The following is a 17,520-nucleotide window of genomic DNA, read 5'->3' on the forward strand; positions in this document are numbered from 1 at the left end:
GAACGCCGCCACCGCTGAGGTGTATGTTCACTGCAACACAAGACGCTCCACGAGTGACGGAGCGCGAGACAGCCGGGCGGCGGGCAGCAACAGGAGTTATATTAAAGTCTATGCACACCTCAACTTTAGCAAAACAGCTTTAAAGGCGCATGCAATCCTATTTAGCAGCAGAGACAAACAAACCCCTAAATGCTGCGGGGCCTGCAGCGCTCAGCCAGCGGCCGCCTCCGCCCGCGACGGCAGCAGCAACAGCAGTAGCAGCAGTAGCAGTTGCTGCTACTGCTACCTCTGCCATTGCGGCTTGTCTTTATTTGTATTATATATAGAATATATTAACGCTTGTGTTGATGCGAAAAAAAACGTCTTCACCACAACTTGCCTCGCACACAGCTAAGTTGTGCCTTCCCCGGGCCTCAAATCGGGAGAGCGAGAGGCCGTCTATAAACCGGAAACCTTGAAGCCTAAACGCTAAACCATAACCCCTATTCTCACAAACTCCCTTCATACTCTGCTTACTTCTGCCTGCTTCCAATCGAGGGGCCATATATCAACTCAGGGCGGCATCCGACTGCCTGGGGGCAATGATACAGCGATAGGCGATTGTATTTTATGCCACATTTGCAGTCATTTTAATGAACTAGTCTCCTTGTAAAATTGCAGCTGCAGCTTAAGAGGAGCCGCGCAATCTGACAGTAGAGGGAACCGTCAGACCGTGGAGTCTTATTAGCAACCCGCCGCGAGCCGTCTGCGCACCCCAGTATATTTAGAGCAAAACCACTTGGAACATTTGGGATGGGCCTTCGACATGGCTGCGTAACTTATATAGGTTGGGGGGGAAGGGGGAGCAGTTTAAAGATAGTTAGGTCGCAGTTGTCTCTTCGTGACAGGTTTAAGGTTTTGGGCTGTATGGTTCCCTCCCCAACAGTGCCTTCCCATTGCACAAGCATACACATGCTTCCGGTTGCATACTAAAAACGGAGTTGGCAAGAAGCAGCAGCTGCGGAGATTTAGAGGGTTTAGACTGTCTATAAACTCCCCGGGGCATTATCGACTAATTTCGCTACACAAATACATCTATACAGAGTAGATATGTATATACAGACGCAGAGACAAGATGTGTCTATGTATTATCCGTATATTAGAGATGCACATATGCTTTAATTAGGTATGAATGTACAAAAGTCTGTCTCAGTCAGACACCGGGGCAGCCGCCCCGCTGCTGCCTTGGAGGGCGGCTCGGAGTTGTTGCTGCGCTGCTGCTGCCCTTCGCTGTTGGGCATTGAAGTCAAAGCCAAGGAAGCGGAAGTCTGTCTCCCAGGCAGTTGAGGATTGCTGCTTTCCTTGCATGGAAAAGGGGCTGTCCTGAGGGCCCCAATTGCCTCCGCCCCAGCTGCATGCTGCAGCAGAAGGCAGAGCAGCAGAGCTGGAAGGCGGTGCTGCTGGTGCAGCAGGGGAGACAGAATACGACGAGGAGACAGCAGAGGGCTCGCACTCTCCACAGGCTGTTTTCCTGTCTTTTCTTGGAGACACCTTGCCCGTCAGACTCTCCTTTAGGGCCATATCTATCTTTGTTGTCTCCAGAGAGACGATTGTCTCCTTTGGGGTAACAGACAGCCTGTCTTGAGGTTTTAAGTCCTTGTAGCACACCACGAGACAAGCGCGGCTCTCGCTGTTGCTGCTTGTGTTGCTGTTGCTGCTGCCGTTGCTGCTGGTGTAGCGTGGGGCCGAGGAATTATGTCTACAGATCCATGGGTGTCTCGTAATGTCTCTGTACACGAAACGCCTCTCAGCAGCACACAGCAGATTCCTTAAGAACTCAATCGCCTCCAAGGAGACAACAGGCAGCTGTTGCTGCTGTTGTTGTTGATGCTGCTGTTGTTCCTGCGGCTGTCGCTGTTTCTGATGAGGTGAGGTAGCTCTTTGCTGCTGCTGTCTCTCCGACCTCTGGCAATCTCCGTGCTGCTGCTCTCTTCTACTAGAAGAGACAACAAAAGGTTCAGGCGGCAACGCAATAAAATCCTCAAAGCGTTTAAGCATGCACAACACTAACTCGGGGTTATTGACAACTTCCCCCACTGTAGAAATAGATGTTCCTGCTGCTGTTGCTGTTGCTGCTTCTGCAACTTCTGTTGCTTCGACTTCTGCAATCCGGTTTGCGTCTGGTGCTGCTTCTTCTGCTTCTGTGTCTGCTGTTCCTGCTGCTGTTGGTGCTGCTGCTACTGGTGCAGTGGACGACTGGCCTGCCTGCATAGAGTGTGGCTGCCTGCTTTTATTACAATGTGCTGCGGGGTTTTTCCTTCTTAAATAGAAGCGTCCTAAAGGTGGGAAGCCGAAGAGACACTCGTAAACAACAGCCCCGTAGCTCCACCAGTCTGCCTTAACTGAGTCTCCTACATCTGTTTCAGCATCAATCAATCTATCTTCTGCAGAGCCGAAGGTGGGGCCTTCGGAGGATACTCGTGGGGCCCCCTCCGGTCCCCCCTGCGGAAACGACTCCTGGAGGCTCTTTGGGGGCCTCTTTGGGGCCGGTGCCTCCTCATTGGGCGTTGCTTGAGACGTTTGCGGGGAGCATTGGGGCCCCCCTTGTTGTCTCTGCTGGAGCTCCAGCTGGGGCCCGCTTGGGAGCCCCTGCTGGCACACGGGTTTAGCGTGTCTTTGCTGGGCCCCCAGAGCAACCTCAGGGGCCATGTAGTGGAGGGTTCCCGCAGAAGAGATGTCTTCTGTGCTGGAAAGTTGTTGCAGCCGCCAACTGGCAAGGGATGGGGGGCCCCCAGGGGCACCCAAGCAGCAGCATGCGCCAGCTTCCCTGAGGGAGGGGGCTTCCTCACGGCCGGAGGAACAAGACAGCTCAGGTGTAGGCATAGCCTCGGCATGGAGAGGACAGCTGGAACAGATAGTGGGGTTGTCTTGTAAAGGCCCTATCTGTGTCGCTTCGAAGCTGCAGGACCCCCCAAAGCGTGGTTGTGGGGATGTTAGGGGGCCCCCCACTGGGGCTGCTGCGGAGAGGGTGCAGCGCTGCTGCTGCAGCGCATGCAGAGGGCCTGCTGGGATTGCTGCTAATGCCAGCCCCATGTCTGTAAGGCGTAGTTGTTTTGAAGAGTCAATGATAATATTTTCAGGTTTAACGTCTCTATGGAGGAAGCCAAGGCGGTGTATTGCATGCAGAGCCTCTGCTAACTGCAACGCGTACTCTCTTACCTCTTCTTCCTCTAGGGGACCCCTCTGCTGCATCAGCTCCCTCAGTGTATGTCCAGCTGCAAAATCCTGCAACAGGAACAAACTGTGCTTGTCTTGGAACGCCGCATGCAGCCCCACCAGGTGTCTAGACATATCGCCATGCATCAACACGTATCGCTCCGCATACCGGCGCGCACATGCAATCCTTGGGTCTTCTTTGGGGCTTTCTTTCTTTATTACCTTTAGAGCAAATATCTTCCCGCTACTTTTCTGCCTCACTTTCCAAACTGACCCGCTCGCCCCCTCTCCCAACAACTGCACAACCTCCAGCTGTCTCCGTAGCAGCCGTAGCCGCTGCGGCCCCAGCAGCTGCTTTCGCTGCAGCGAGGCAACGTGGCTCAACAGACTCCTCCTCCTCCCTAAACCTACACCGAAATCCTTCCTTCTGCTGCTGGGGCTGTTGTTGTTCTGATGCCCCTCAACGGACACGCGGCGGTAGATACTCCTCCTCCCCCGAGTTGCACATGCGACATTTGCAGCAACACCATCACAGTTTGCTGTTGCTGATGCTGCTGTTGCTGGTTTCCCACCCCACTGCCACAAGTACGATTTGGCTATTTTTGAGGTTGTTGATTCCCCATCTCTTTTGCGTTGCTTTGATTGCTGCAGCTGCTGCTGCTGCAGGTAGCACCCTACAGTCCAGAGAGGCCCCAGATTGCCTGCAGTTTGAGCGGCTGCCGCCTGTTGTTGCTGCTGCCCGTGTTGGCCAGCCATTTGCTCGGGTGCTCGTCGTTCCTGCTGTTGTTGTTCCTGCGCCTGTGGTTGCTGAGCATGCTGTATGAGCGCAATTAGACTTTGTCTGCGTCTCCTATCAAACTCCTGGCGCTTTTTTCTTATTTGGACAGCTGCTCTAAACATCGCCAGTTTTTTGCCCACATCAAACCGTAAAGAAGCAGCAGAGCCCTCCATAGATACGCCTTTATTAGATTGGGGGCTATTAGCAGCAGCAGCGGGTGCTCCTGCTGCAGCTGCTTCAACTGCTAGAAGGCTTGCGGGTTGAGGACCTACAGGTGACAAGCCTGGGGTCTCGCTTGCCGTTGCTAGTGTTGCTGCTCCTGCCGCTTGTACTGTTGTTGCTTCATAGGAATGAAGCCACCCTCTTTCTGGTGGTGTGGCGTGTGAAGCTGCAGAAAAACGAAGAATAGGCTTATGCGTCTGTTGGTTGTAGTTGTGATGCGCTTGTTGCGGTCTGTTTTTTCCGGGGTTTGCCTGTAGCTGCAGCCAACCCTCCAGAAGACGGCTGGGACCAGCAGAATCTCCCGCGTCGATTGCGGCAGATCTCCGCCTCCAGGCGCACGCAATGGGCGGCAGCGAGACTGGTGAGGCGACGGGACTTCCTGTCATTATCGGGGTGTCCTTTTACGGCAAAGAGAGCGTCACAGCCAAAGGAGTAGGTGGTACCAGGTGCTGGGAGTTGCTAAATGACTTAACGTCGTGGAAAATTGTTTATATCGCTGATGAAGTGGTTAAAACTCCTGTAATGAGTTTGTCAGGGGGAACGACTGGCTGTGTGACCCAGTGCTATAGGCTGTACTCGTTGGTCTTAATGCTTAGCCGCTGGTGGGAGTATTGTTTGCCTCGCCAAACAGCAAATTGACAGTGGTAAGACAAAAGGAGTCATATATTTATTCTTTTGTGTGCCCAAAGAAGACAATCACAAAGGCAAATCGGTTGCAGCCGCACCGCAGCCGACGCCGTGCAGCTTCGGGCGACAGGCACAGCAAAGGGGCATCGGCATCACAGCTCAATCATCTAAGCTAAATATATATAAAAGCATTTTAAATATGTATTATTTAAAATTGCATTAAATTAAAACAATAATTTCACTACTTCATAACAGCAACGGCATCTCTAGTTGTAGCTCCAGCATTGAGAAGGGGCCCCGTCTGCCGCCGAGGGGCCCCCCTCCAAAAGGACTCCGCAGCAACCTGCTCTGTTCCCTCAGCTCTCACGTTCTTTTTCCTCCATTTGAATGATTAAATACTATTGAATAGTCTTAGATTTAGGGGATTTCCCCCAGGTCTGGAGCGGAGTTTGTCGCAGGGAGCCACCTCTGCATGTGGGGCCTCAGGGGCCCACTCGGCAATATTCCATGATAGAGAGCATCTTGCCGAGCCTCCCAGCTTGGCTATCTTTGAGGTGTACGTACATCTAAAGCTAGCACCATTAGATTGCTTTGAACTGCCGCGTGGCTCACGGGCGTCTTCTCCCTTTCCGTGGTGGTGTTTTGGACCGTTCGTCTAAATGGGAGCGAATCTACCTGCATGCAGCCCCAAACGACAACTCGTCCTCCACGGCTAAAGGGGGGCCCCTGGGGCCCCAACCCGGCCGCTGCGGGCAGCAGAAATGGTGCATCGTAGATCCAAGTCGCCACCACTGCAACAGCAGCAGCAGCGGAAGCACAGGTGGAACTTGCACGCCTTGCTGCTGTTGCTGCAGTTCGTGGTCGTTGCCCAGCTGCTGCTAACAAATATTGTGGGGTGTACAGCCCTGAGGTCTCCCTATCCTGCTTTTTGCGTCTCTTGCTGTCACTCTTCTTTGTCTCCAGTGTGTGGGGTTTCTTTAAGGCATCCCCCAGCATCTGCAGCGAGCCCTCCTTCTCGTAGATTTAGACGCCCTGCTGCGTGCGGCTTGGCATACCTACAGGGCCTGCAGGTCCGCCCAGGAGTACGTACACAGGCGCGAGCCTTCCCTCACGTGTCTGCTGCCACTGGTGCTGCGTCGGATGCTGCTGGGGGGACAGTGGTAAGGGCCGAAGGAAGGATTTCTCCTTCAGGCCCGGGAGGTCCTGCATGCGGCGAGGATGGGGTTGCACGCGAGGCTGCGCCTTTGAGCCCTGGCAGCGGAGCAGAGCAGCAGCAACAACCAGGAGGCAATAAGACCGATCCCCCTCTGCCGCGGGCAACGAGGAATCGGGGAGTTAGGGATCCCCAGCCAGTACAAACCAAAGGTGCCCCTCCAAATGACCCCGTGCCGCCGCAGCCCAAGGGGGCTCTCCCACGGGGTCCCCGACCCGTACACTCAAGAGGACCCCACCCAAGAGAGTCCACGCCTGGACACCCTTTGCGGACGCCAGCGCCTTTGCCTCTTGTGCGTCAGTGTGCATGCAGACTGAAATAGGAAGAGTTATGCCTTACAGGCACAAAGGCTTTCCGTGTTCCTAGCTCCAAGGGCTCATGGTTTAGGGCTAAGGGTTTAGGGTCCGGGGTTTAGTGTTTAGTGCTTATGGACTAGGGCTGGTTTTGTCGTGGGGTGGTTTCCGCAGGCCGGGCCCTCTGGTAACGTTGCCAGAGGGGGGAGGAAGCCGCAACACCAGCGCAGCAACGTAAGCCGGGCAGCTCAGCAGCAGCAAACGAGGCTAGAGAATCTGCAGCAAACACAGCAGTCTGCGGCTGTGCGGAGCGGACCGGGAACCGTGCAGCAGCAACGTGATCCACAGCAGAGGCAGCAGCAACAGCATCAGAGAGGACTGCCACTTCACCAACGACCTCCCCAGCAGCAGCACCAGCAGCAACCGCAGCAGCAGTGGCTGCAGCAGCAACGACGGCAGCAGCCGCAGATGCCCCTGCAGCTAAAGCCGCATCCTTATCAGCAACAGCGCCAGAAGCAGCAGCCGCAGCAACAGCAACAGCACCAGCAGCAAGAAGACTCGGTGGCGAGCGGTGGCCTTCCTGGCGAGGTCACAGATCTTGTGTGTTGGTTGCGGGAGACAAAACATCCCTTAGAAGGTGAGTACGGAGGTGTACGCACATCCAAGACGTCTAGTGAACATTGCAGCTGTACCGTGCATGCAACCGTTTGCGTGTAATGCCTTGTGAACCCGTGACGCACTACTGCTGCTGTTGCTTCTAGTGCTGCTGCTGTACTCCCTGCGAGACAGAAGTGAGATGACGGGAGAGTACACTGCAGGTTTGGGGTTTAGGGTTTAGGGCTTGGGATGCGTAGTTATGTTGGTGTGTTGTGGCCGCAGGCCGGATTGTGGCCAAAAGCAGCACATCCGTGGCGGTGCAGCTGCTGCTGCCGGCTGCAGCGCAGCATCTTCTACCTGCACGAACGTCGATTGCTCGACAAATGTTTATAGGGGGAGACATGTGGGACCAAAAAGGACTAGGGGATTCCCAAACCACTGGAGGAGACCCCGAGGCCCATTGGAACAGTTTGCAGCCAGGGGACTCCATTAGAGTCGTTGTCTTAGGCGTGCAGCAGCAGCCACAGCAGCACCAGCAGCTACTGCAGCGGCAACAGCATCAGGGCTTTGGAAGTGCCAGTAAAAGGGTGGACGCAAATCACTTTGAACTTGTTGTACAGCCGATCCTAAATGAGGCTACTACCTCGTCAGGTGCCTCCGCAGGCGCCCTTTTAGGTGCCAGTGTAGGCTCCCTTTCAGGTGTCTCCTCAGGCGTCAATCATCTCTGTTCCTTTTTTGCAGATTTGTTGAAGAAAGAGGAGCTACACATGACGGAAGACGAAATCCTTGATCGTTTGTGAGCTCAAGAGACACTTAAATGGAGACAGTGTAGAATCAAATGGCTCTAGAGGAGAGACACCAGCAGACACACACACACACACACACACACACACACACACACACACACACACACACACACACACACACACACACACACAACACACACAAACCCCAGTTGTGTGAAGAGACACTCCCCAGGACAGAGGCGGACAGTAGGGACTTACTCGCTTTGAGACACCCAGTGGAGTCGTACAAGCTTGAGTCATGAAGCAGCCCCAAACTGCTACCCGCACATGCTTGCATGCATGCTGGCATTCTATGCCCATTGTCTGTGTTCCTCGTGCGCTCTTGTCTGTGTGTAATCAGATTGCATCAGGACGTGCCTTCTTGGGTTCACTTCCTGTCTCCTCCCTCTGCGACATGGGTGGTCCCTGCCTTCCCCCAGGGTCTAGGGGGCCCACTGGGGGCCCCTCTGAAGGCCCCTATGGGAGGTTCTTTGTCTGCGGGGCTCATCCCTCGGCGGCCCCATGGTTCTGGCTCTGAGCTAAAAGCCCCGCCAAGCTTGCGCGCTCTTCGCTGCCGCGTCGTGGGGGTCGTTCCCAGCAAAGAAGCTGCCGTTCTCGAGATTCTTGCAGCAGATGACGAGTGGCATGAGGCTGTGGGCAGCTTGAAGGGGGCCGGCGCTGTGGCAGGAGCCCATAAGATATCTCCAGAGGCTTCGCATACACCTGCAGACACCTCAAGGCAGAGCGAATCCTCGAGAGAGACGAGTGCTGCTGGAGACAGCTCCTGCGGCACCCCGAGGCCCCCAAGTGACACTACTTCTAGGAGAGAGGTATTCGTGTACCAGCAAGCTGAGAGGGCCCTCAGGCTAGAGCAGCAAACCTCTCGAGACAAAATCCTCCAGGAGGAGCTATTGGCGCAGCAGGAAATGCTGCTGCGAAAGATGAACCCACAGGCGCATGCACAGCAGCTCATGGCACTTGAGCGACTGCTGTTGCAGCACCCCCACCTGCATACATATCACGAGCAGCTATACAGCTACTTGCACGCCCCTCAACGGGACGCCATCGGGGGTTGGGTGCTGCTGCCCGTCAAAGAACTCCTCACGTATAAACGAACTCGCAAGAGTAAGAGTTCCTCCATGCACCTGGCAGACAAGTGCAGCGCGAGTAGGAGCTTCTGCTCTCGATGCTGCAGATACAGCTACCTCTACTGCAGCTACAGGGGCTGATGCTGCAAGGCTTCCTGCTGTTTTGCCCCGGATTCCTTGCCTGTTTCCAACGCTGTTGCTGTTAATGCGGTTGCCCGCTGTTCTGGCTGCTGCTGCCGGGGTGGTAGATGGAATGGCGCTCCTGCTGCTAGCCTCTGATGCAGCTTGTAGTGTTTATGTGCTGTGCACTCTTCAGACTGGGGGATAAGAGATCAGCTGCGCGTTTACTTCTCTGTCTTTGAAGAATGCGAGGATCGCCGGAGGAGGGCCCCTGGGCGGTCTGTGGGTGCAGCGGGGGGCGGCGATGAGGGTTTGGAGTTTAGCAGCAAATTCTCACTTGTCTGGACATCCATCTTCCCTGCCATTCCCCTTGAAGTTGCTCATTTGCTGCTCCATGATATGCCTGCGGGGCCTCTCGCGCCTCACCTCAAGATGTTTGAGCAGCGGCAGCTCGTGCACCAGCAGGAGGAGCACTACCAGCTGATGCAGCACACCCTAAGACACAACGAAGAACTCGCCAGAGAACGGGCCCTGCGTGACAGGCAGAAGCAGCAACAGCAGCAACAGGGAGAAACGAAAACAGGGGCGGAGGGAGCAGCCGAAGACAACCAGTTGAAGCAGCAACAAAGCCACGCCAATCCTCTGGCTCCCCTAGATCGTAGCAGAAGCAGCAGCAGCATCAGCATGAACATTGGTGGCAGCAAGGACAGCAGAAGGGTCCCCAAACTGGGCAGCTTACCGCCGCAGCGGCGACTGCAGGCGCTGCAGCAGATGCTGCAGCGCATCCCTGTGAAGCCGTTGTGGTGGGGCCGAGGCGACTGGGTGTATCGGGAGGTTCGATTGTGCCAGATGTTGGGGCCTTTTTTCTATCGCCAACTACTGCGAATAAGAGCAGTAGAGTACCGAAAGAGTTCGGTAGAATACGAGCGCCGGGAAATATTTGACATACGCGGAGAACCTTACGAAGACCTCACGAGTCCGTGCCATGCATAGGCGCCCAACCGCTAGTGCATGCATGCATTATTGCCTCTGCTTGAGGACTCAGACCCCTCACGAGCTGCGCGTTTGCCATTTCTGTTTCCGGTGTAAAGAGAGTTGAAGACTTCAAGTTTGTTCGTGTTTGTCATGGATTTCTTACTCTGCCACGTGTTTGCCAGACTTTTCTGTCAGTTTGATCGTTGTCTGTTTCCCATGTGCTCGCCCCTGTGATTGCTGTTCCGTTGTTTCTTTCAGATTGGTTGTCTACGCCGGAAGGCCGCCAACGGCTAAAGGTTCCCTTTGTGCGGCGCTATGTAAATGCCCTGCGCTGGATGTTGCAGTTACTGCGTCCTGAAGCCTTCTGCAAGGTGACAAGCGCTGTTTTTCCTTTGTGTGTGTTGTTTTCCTGTTTCTCTGATTCTCAAGTCATACGTCTTGTTACATAGCATCAAGATTAAATCGAGCAGTGGCCTGCAAGGAGGCCGAAGGCAATGGAGGTGTCTACTGGGTATTTATGATACCAGGCGGCTACAAAGTTGCATGTGTGTGTTTGCGCTTTCTCTTTGTGTCTGTGGCTGTGTTTCCATCAATTGTTTTGTCCATTGATCGGTTTGTCATGTGAATGTTTCTTAGAGAAACAAACTATGAAATTCCGTCGACATATCACCTGCGTAGCGCGGTCGCCGTTCAAACACATGCAGTGCAGCACTGAGTGCAGCGAAGATGCGGGGCTGGCAGCAGCTCCTGTGTGTGTTATGTGTTGTGTATTGTGTTTTTAATGCTCCAGGCGTTTAAGTATTTTGCATCAAAGAACGTGGCCGAGTCTGACGAAGCCCTCACCAAGCGTATTGAGGAATCAGACCTGCCAGAGCAGGCGAAGGGTCTTCTCTACAGTTTCCTCCCTCTACGTCGAAGAATTCTCAGCACAATAGCCAAACGAACAAGTACACCTGAGGTGCAGTTCCAAATCGAGCATGGAGGTAGAAAGCCAACAGAACAGGAACTTGCAGAGGCTGCTGCATCCCATGCACCGTCAGTTGTGTCCCCACTAATGCAGCTGCTCCGGCTGCACAGCTACCTCAGATTTCAACTGCGTCCACAACAACGTGCGCCCTCGCTAGAAGAGTGGCAACGGTACCAACAGCAGCGCACTGCCCAGCGAAAGGCCGCCCATAAACCCAATTCTTCTCTCCCGAGCGCAACAGACGAAGACCCCATGGACGTAAGCATGCATGCCTGCACGGACACAGCTTTAATAGGCGGAGGCATGCTGCATACATCGGCTCTGTGTCCCCCTGTAGGCGACTGTTGCGTGTGTTTCTTTGGGTATGTCCGTCTGCTGCGTTAGCCAGTGCTGTATTGTGCTGATCTTTGTCGTTGCCAGTAACTCCATACAGTGCTTGGACTACGTCTACTCGTGTGTGTAGCGATTGTTGCGTGTATAAATGCAGCAGGCTGCACCAGAGGTGCAGCTGCAGATGGGAGGAGAAGACGAATATGAGGGCGTGAACAGACTGACAGACGAAGTCGAGCAGCAGATGATCGATTTCTCCGAAGATGACGCAGTTTCTGCGGAAGCGGCAGGCGCGCCTGAATCAAGCTCTGGCGGTGGTCTTACACCTCAGCTTAACAGCGCATATCCCTCGGGAGCCATTCGAAAACCCCGTAGCTTCTATAATTACTTTGGAGATGATTGTATTTCCCTGCTGGAAACCGATCCTGATGAGGTCCTCTCCAGGTTTGCCGGGGGCAGCTCTTCCTCAAGTGACCACGAGGTCTTCGTTCCCCTACAGATAGACAGCGAATCCGCTGCACCCTCCGCTACCTCTTTTTTAAACTTTAAACCCTAGACTTTGTTACTGCTAAAGACACCGATGGAAGCAATCATGTAACGTATACCCCAAACCGAAACGCACAGGCATGTTAGCTTTTAGAAACCCAATAGAGTATATTTGTTCCGGTTGGAGCCGCTGAACGAAAAAAGTAAAAGCTTGCAAAACCGTGAACCGGAGAAGTACTCGTGCGAGCTGTTAAGGGGAGCCTTTGTGGCCGTCCAGTTTCTCCATTAAAAGAGAAGTGTACTGATGTTGGTAGAGAGCGGGCAAAGTCAAAACAGATCGCACACATACGAACTGAAATTCTGTGTAACGGACCATATAACTGTTCCGCAGCTAACCACTGCCTTGAGCTACTCGTAATGGTTATCAGTTGCAATGTGCTGCCTTCGCTTGACACTCTTTGGAACACAGATCTACACTATCATATGTAATAATACAACAGTTCATGCTAGAATCATACAGCGTACTAAAAAAGGAGATTTATTGCAAGAACCCCCCAGGCGCATTTGAAATTCCCTCAAATTCCAGGCGCACTGCGAACAAGGGTTTGAGGGCATATAACTGGTGGGAAGAGGAGCTAGCATGCATCATGCGTTGTAGCAACTGCTGCTACAAGACAAACCGACGAGCAGCTGTGTATGTTGAGCCCCCCGTTGATCCACGCACTAACACTGCAAACGATTGCTGGAAACTCACTTGACCCTCCGCTCGCACGCTGAAATACCTGAAGAAGCTGAAGGCAGAGCAGACTTCCTCTGCGCTCCCATTTCCCGCAAGCAGCGCACCCCTACGGGTGCCCGGTACCCTAGAAAGGGATTAGCGGACCGTGTGGATGGCTCCTGAGGGATTGAAGCGGCCGCCTTCATAGATGAGGCAGTGAGAAGCGAATTCGCATGGGCACAAATCGGCTACGTGTAGGGAAAGGGAAGGAAATGAATCGTGTAAACGCCTAAACAGTCCCCAGCAACAAGCACACATCTGGCTTGCGGACAGCCTAGTGCAGCGCAGCAGCAGTTTTCTGCAGTGCCTTTGTCTAGACGTTGACACTTCTGCACCGTCAAACCAGAAGGCATCTGCCGCCTTCCCGCGCAAAATCGCCAGTACACTGGTGACTCAGTTGGCCAGGGGGCCAACTGAGTCACCAGGGGCAAACGAATATGCATTTGCATGCTCCTCAGCCCTTATCATCAGTGCAAAAGCATAAAAAATGGGAAACATATCTCTACTGGCTTCTTTGTGCCTCTGCAGGTATTAGCTGTTCATTGGCACAACAGGCCACGCGCTATCGGGACTCCGTGGGTGGTAGTCTTCCCCTTCACCGCATTCTCTCAAAACACATACCAGTCCCTCTACTGCTTCAGTTAGACAGGGGAGCAATGTAAACTTGTAGTGAGATGTAAAAGCCGGCATGTTGGCGGAACACAAAAAACTATGTACTCGAGATCACCTCGGTTTCTCTGCGTTTCTCTTTTCGTTTTTAGTCGTGTCACTGGCTCCCCAAACTAATCAGACGCATGCGAGACACTGTCAGGCTGCAGCCCAGCGTTTGCCCTACAAACTGGAGTGCATCGGCAACGGTGAGCTGCCTCTGTTGTTGGTTGCGTGCTGTGCTAGTGCAACTGCCGCCTCTGCCATCCGTTGCTGCCTCCGCTTGGGTATCTCGTAGAACGTCCTCGTGGAGCTGCTTGACCATAAAGAATTCTTGAGAAAGAAGGCACTGCTCCTCCAGCGACCGCTGGAGACGCTGCTCAGCAATCTTGGAGAAAGGCGTTCCCTTTGTCTCGGCGGCAGATGAGGGCGGCGGCGCAGGAGCGCCTTTAGTTCTAGTTGCTGCTGCAGCTTCGGCAATCGCTCGCTCTTTTTCTACAACAGAGCTTGGAATGGAGTGAAGATCAACAAACTTCGGAGAAGTCGCAAGGACCTGCATGGCAATTAGCCTTGCAAATTTGGACAAGCGCCCACGCAGAGTTGCCGATGCTGTTGCTGGACCGTTGGAAGGAACCCAGGAAAGCTCCACTACAGCAGCTGCGCTCCCAACTCCCGCACCTGGTGTTGTTTCGTTGTGCACGTATACACCAATACACGACGATGCGTTGCTGTCTAGAGACACCACCGCCTTAACTTCGACGGTTTCCCCGAACTGCGTCGTCAAATCCGCAAGCAGTTCACTGACGGAGTCAGCTGAAGCTGTAGACCCACTTTGTACGCATGACGAAAGAGTAGGCGAAGCCCTAGAGCTCTTCAGTTGGTTAACGAGGAGACTTCCGAGGGCATCCGACAAGCCCGTGTCACTAGACCGCAGAGTTGCGTAGCAATGCTCCGCAAGAGCTTGAGAGAAGGCAACAAATTTCGGATTTTTTTGCACGAAATCTGTTTCGCAACTTAATACGACTGCAGTGCATTGAGTTCCGTCAGTGGATCTATACACAGCAACGACGCCTGCAGCAGCATCGCGGTTAGCAGCTAGACTGGCTCGTGCGACCCCTGCTTTGCGTAGATACACTACGGCTTCTTCCTCATCCTGCACAACGGAAGGGCAAGTACCCGCTTCTCACATGAGCTTTAGAAAAATGCTCGTGGAAGTGCATTGGGGTGTCGACCGTGAGCACGCATACACTCATCCCACTAGTTGTGCGGCTGCACCACGAAACGGATGAGGAAAAACCTACCCAGTTTGACTCCTCAAGGGCCCGCTTACACATCCCGATGCTGACGGCTGTGCGCTCCCTCAGCTGCTTCACCAGGGTCGTAGCATTTGGAGGGGCCCTTCTGCTAGATGTACTGGAGCTTTCGGCGGCCCCGCGCGTTTCTAGACATGCAGTAGTAAATCTCATCTGCTGGGGTGAGCTTGCACAAAATATGGCTGTGGATGTGGAATCCTTATTTAACAATGAAGATCCCGTCCTCAAGAAGAAAGAACAATAACCCGTAGCCGTTGCCCACCGGGTTTGTATCGACTGCCGCAGCGCAGGCGACAGGCGGGAAGCTGGGGTTAAACCCCATGACTGTAAACTAGGCATCATCATTTCACCTATTTAAAATATATATTTAAGTTAAGAGGGGACAGTAGCTCAGCTAAGTAGCCCGTGGCACAGCAGTATCCTAGCAGACATGGCGGTCCCACGTGGGCCCCCGGAGCTGCACAGCCTGCAGCCACGCAAGCCCGGTTTTCTGTATTGCTCATCAACTGAAATTTTCATTAAAAACCTACGTCCCCGTTGAGAACGCAAAACTGTGAAACTACTACTTCCTGCTCTCTGCAGTTGTTCTCCCGCCTCCTGCAAAGGCTACCGGCGGCACACGCCGTCGCTGCTTTACAGTCAAAGTCCTCCTGCTGGGTGATTACTGTTACGTCTCCCCACGTTCTCCCCCAGATTTTGTTGTGGGTTAGCTCCAGATTCAGCTACCGTCGCACTGTACAAGATCTGGCTGACATCACTGGCGCTACTGAATTCTAATGTGGATAGGATGCAACATTGGTTGCGCGGACGTATTCAGTATAAATTACATAATGGAGTGTTGCATTTCAGGGCAGGTGCCAAACCCATAAAAAATTCTTATGGGTCGATGCTCCGTGTTGAAGCCATTTCGGCAAGTTCTAGCATTCTTGTACACTGACAGCTTGCACTCCAAGCATAAGTTTACTAGTTATTCCCCGACTGCAGAATGTAAGTAATGCCGCAGCGGCCGCAGTAGTTGCGGTTTTCGTGCTGGGCCATGAAGACGCCACTGCCGCAGGTCTTCGATGGGCATTCCTTGCGCAACCTTGTGACGTTGTTGTTCTCATCGACTTTGTAGAATTTCAACACAGCAAGCTTCACCTTTTTGTTCTTGTGTTTTTGTTTCTTCGGCTTGGTGTAGGTCTTTCTCTTGCGCTTCTTGCCAGCACCAAGCAGCTCTAGGCTTTGGAAGACAGTCGACTCCTACACGTAAGTCCACATGGTACAGCTGCACATGTCATTTTACTGGTTCCCATTAAGCTATATGTCACTATGACGGAAACAATAAACAAGACAACTTGAGGGGATGAAAGATATACAGAGCACAAAAGACACCACCAGCCCGTCCGGGACAGTCAGTGGCACACAATGCTTACACCCCACAATAAACGAACATACGCATTAGTGCGCCCCCGCAAGTGACCTTTTTCAGACAAATTAGCGAAATAAAAAGTACATCTCCTCATTGTCAGATGTCCCTATCTGAAATGTCATCAACAAATGGCACTGCCGGGGCCGCACATAACGCGCACCTTCCACAACAACATTTAAAACAAATCGTTCACAATTAACACACACAAGGGGCAGGGAAGCACCACGGCAATGTCCTTCTGTCAGACAAGCTAGCGAAAAAAAATGACTCCTCATTGTCAGATGTCCCTATCTGAGGTGTCATCATAGAAGGCACTGCCAACATCGTGTCAAATCGAAAAGTACGCTCGACCACCTACAATAAACCCACTGGAGCCAGACTGTGCAGCATATATAGGGGATCGAGCTGTAATCTTCCTACCTCTTCGACACCCGCCTCTTCCAAAGTCACGGCATCATCGATGGCAGAAACGCCAAAGAAAAGACGCTGCACAGAAGCAGCAACACCTGCGGCAATAGCACAACCCACATCCATATAAACATCAAATGGACCAACACTGAAGAGAATCATGCACATATATTGAGATGAATGTAATTGTGGGGGTTGACCAGCAATTAATATAAAAACACGTGCAACACTTAAAAGTAAGAAAGGTTCTGCTCAATTCGTTGGCTCTGCATCTGCATGTATCGCTGTGAATGAAGGCTTCCTTAACACAATGAAGCTGGTATGAGTTCCCAGTGTCCTGGAGGGACCGTTTTAAGCAAAAGAATAGATAAAAATCTTGCATCAATTTCCGGATGTCCACAAAACGTCATAAAGTACGCTAGGAAAACAACTTGGCACTGCAGCTGAAGGAAACGTCCTTGCCCCCCACAAGATTGGAGCCAACTTCCTGACGGCGTTGCAGAGTCTTCATCCCCATCAGTCTAGTTCTAGGTAATGTAATATGCGAGTAGAAAACTGACACAACAAACAGGAAGTCAAGGAATCACGGCCGTATCTTACCTAAGCGTGCCTCCAAGTGCTGCTTGAGCTCGAGCACCGTCGAGGTGGCCGACACCTCGACGGGGAGAGATTCCCCCGCATATGATTGCACGAAAATTTGCATTATGACGCACGACAGGGAAATATAATACTCAAAACCCTCTCGTCGCCATTATTCACCTTATCTGTCAATATTAGGCACTAGAACTTGCGGGGCTCCCCTACCCAGGACCCCAGGACCCCGCAGGCATTGCAGCGGCCGTGGCCACAGCTCCGAGTTTCTGCATGTGCATGCTCAATGCATGCACCGTTACTTTTGCCCCGTTATTAACCCACGATGTATGCGATTGTGTTTTCAAATCTAACATTAAGACTCTTGTTCTATTACAGCATCATTGTATATTCTGTGCAGGCGAGAGTGAGGAGTTTCCTGATGTAGCATGCTGGTGCATGTTTTGTCTCCAGTCGGTGGTACAAACACTTCTGGCGAACAGGACTGATACTAAGAAATAGTAATTTATTGTACAACATCCTAAGGTGTTTTTTTATGCAGAAAATGGAATTTGGTTATGCTTGAAGCTGGGTTTGCCTTGCGGCATGAACTGCAGTGTCCCAGAGTCTGTGAGGTGCTGACAAAGGTGTGTGAAGTGGGCGCATTACCCTGTATCTGGCCCTAGTGGGCAAATGGGACGCAATTAGAAGTTCTT

At 52.8% G+C, this 17,520-nt stretch overlaps 4 protein-coding genes across 4 annotated transcripts; 1 reads left to right on the forward strand and 3 right to left on the reverse strand.

Moving 5' to 3' along the window:
- Positions 1 to 1,188: 1,188 nt before the first annotated feature.
- On the reverse strand, positions 1,189 to 4,581 carry EMWEY_00003570 (SRS47A, putative; the record flags this gene model as incomplete). Its single annotated transcript, XM_013480303.1, has 1 exon — positions 1,189 to 4,581. One exon carries the CDS (start codon positions 4,579 to 4,581, stop codon positions 1,189 to 1,191), a length of 3,393 nt encoding a protein of 1,130 aa, XP_013335757.1.
- A 1,002-nt stretch (positions 4,582 to 5,583) lies between these two features.
- Positions 5,584 to 11,746, forward strand: EMWEY_00003580 (hypothetical protein, conserved; the record flags this gene model as incomplete). The annotated part of the gene is made up of 9 exons (XM_013480304.1): positions 5,584 to 5,642; positions 5,805 to 6,327; positions 6,503 to 6,965; positions 7,208 to 7,721; positions 8,072 to 8,835; positions 9,115 to 9,894; positions 10,152 to 10,264; positions 10,684 to 11,118; positions 11,351 to 11,746. 9 exons carry the CDS (start codon positions 5,584 to 5,586, stop codon positions 11,744 to 11,746), a joined length of 4,047 nt encoding a protein of 1,348 aa, XP_013335758.1.
- Positions 11,747 to 13,220: 1,474 nt separating this feature from the next.
- On the reverse strand, positions 13,221 to 14,436 carry EMWEY_00003590 (elongation factor ts, putative; the record flags this gene model as incomplete). The annotated part of the gene is made up of 2 exons (XM_013480305.1): positions 13,221 to 14,255; positions 14,404 to 14,436. The coding sequence occupies 2 exons, from the start codon at positions 14,434 to 14,436 to the stop codon at positions 13,221 to 13,223; spliced, it is 1,068 nt and encodes a 355-aa protein (XP_013335759.1).
- A 942-nt stretch (positions 14,437 to 15,378) lies between these two features.
- On the reverse strand, positions 15,379 to 16,937 carry EMWEY_00003600 (ubiquitin / ribosomal protein S27a fusion protein, putative; the record flags this gene model as incomplete). Its single annotated transcript, XM_013480306.1, has 3 exons — positions 15,379 to 15,657; positions 16,247 to 16,332; positions 16,835 to 16,937. 3 exons carry the CDS (start codon positions 16,935 to 16,937, stop codon positions 15,379 to 15,381), a joined length of 468 nt encoding a protein of 155 aa, XP_013335760.1.
- Between the last annotated feature and the right edge of the window lie 583 nt (positions 16,938 to 17,520).

The sequence above is a fragment of the Eimeria maxima genome, genomic scaffold, assembly GCF_000499605.1.
Source record: "Eimeria maxima Weybridge genomic scaffold, Emw_scaff18, whole genome shotgun sequence".
NCBI classification, from domain to species: domain Eukaryota; phylum Apicomplexa; class Conoidasida; order Eucoccidiorida; family Eimeriidae; genus Eimeria; species Eimeria maxima.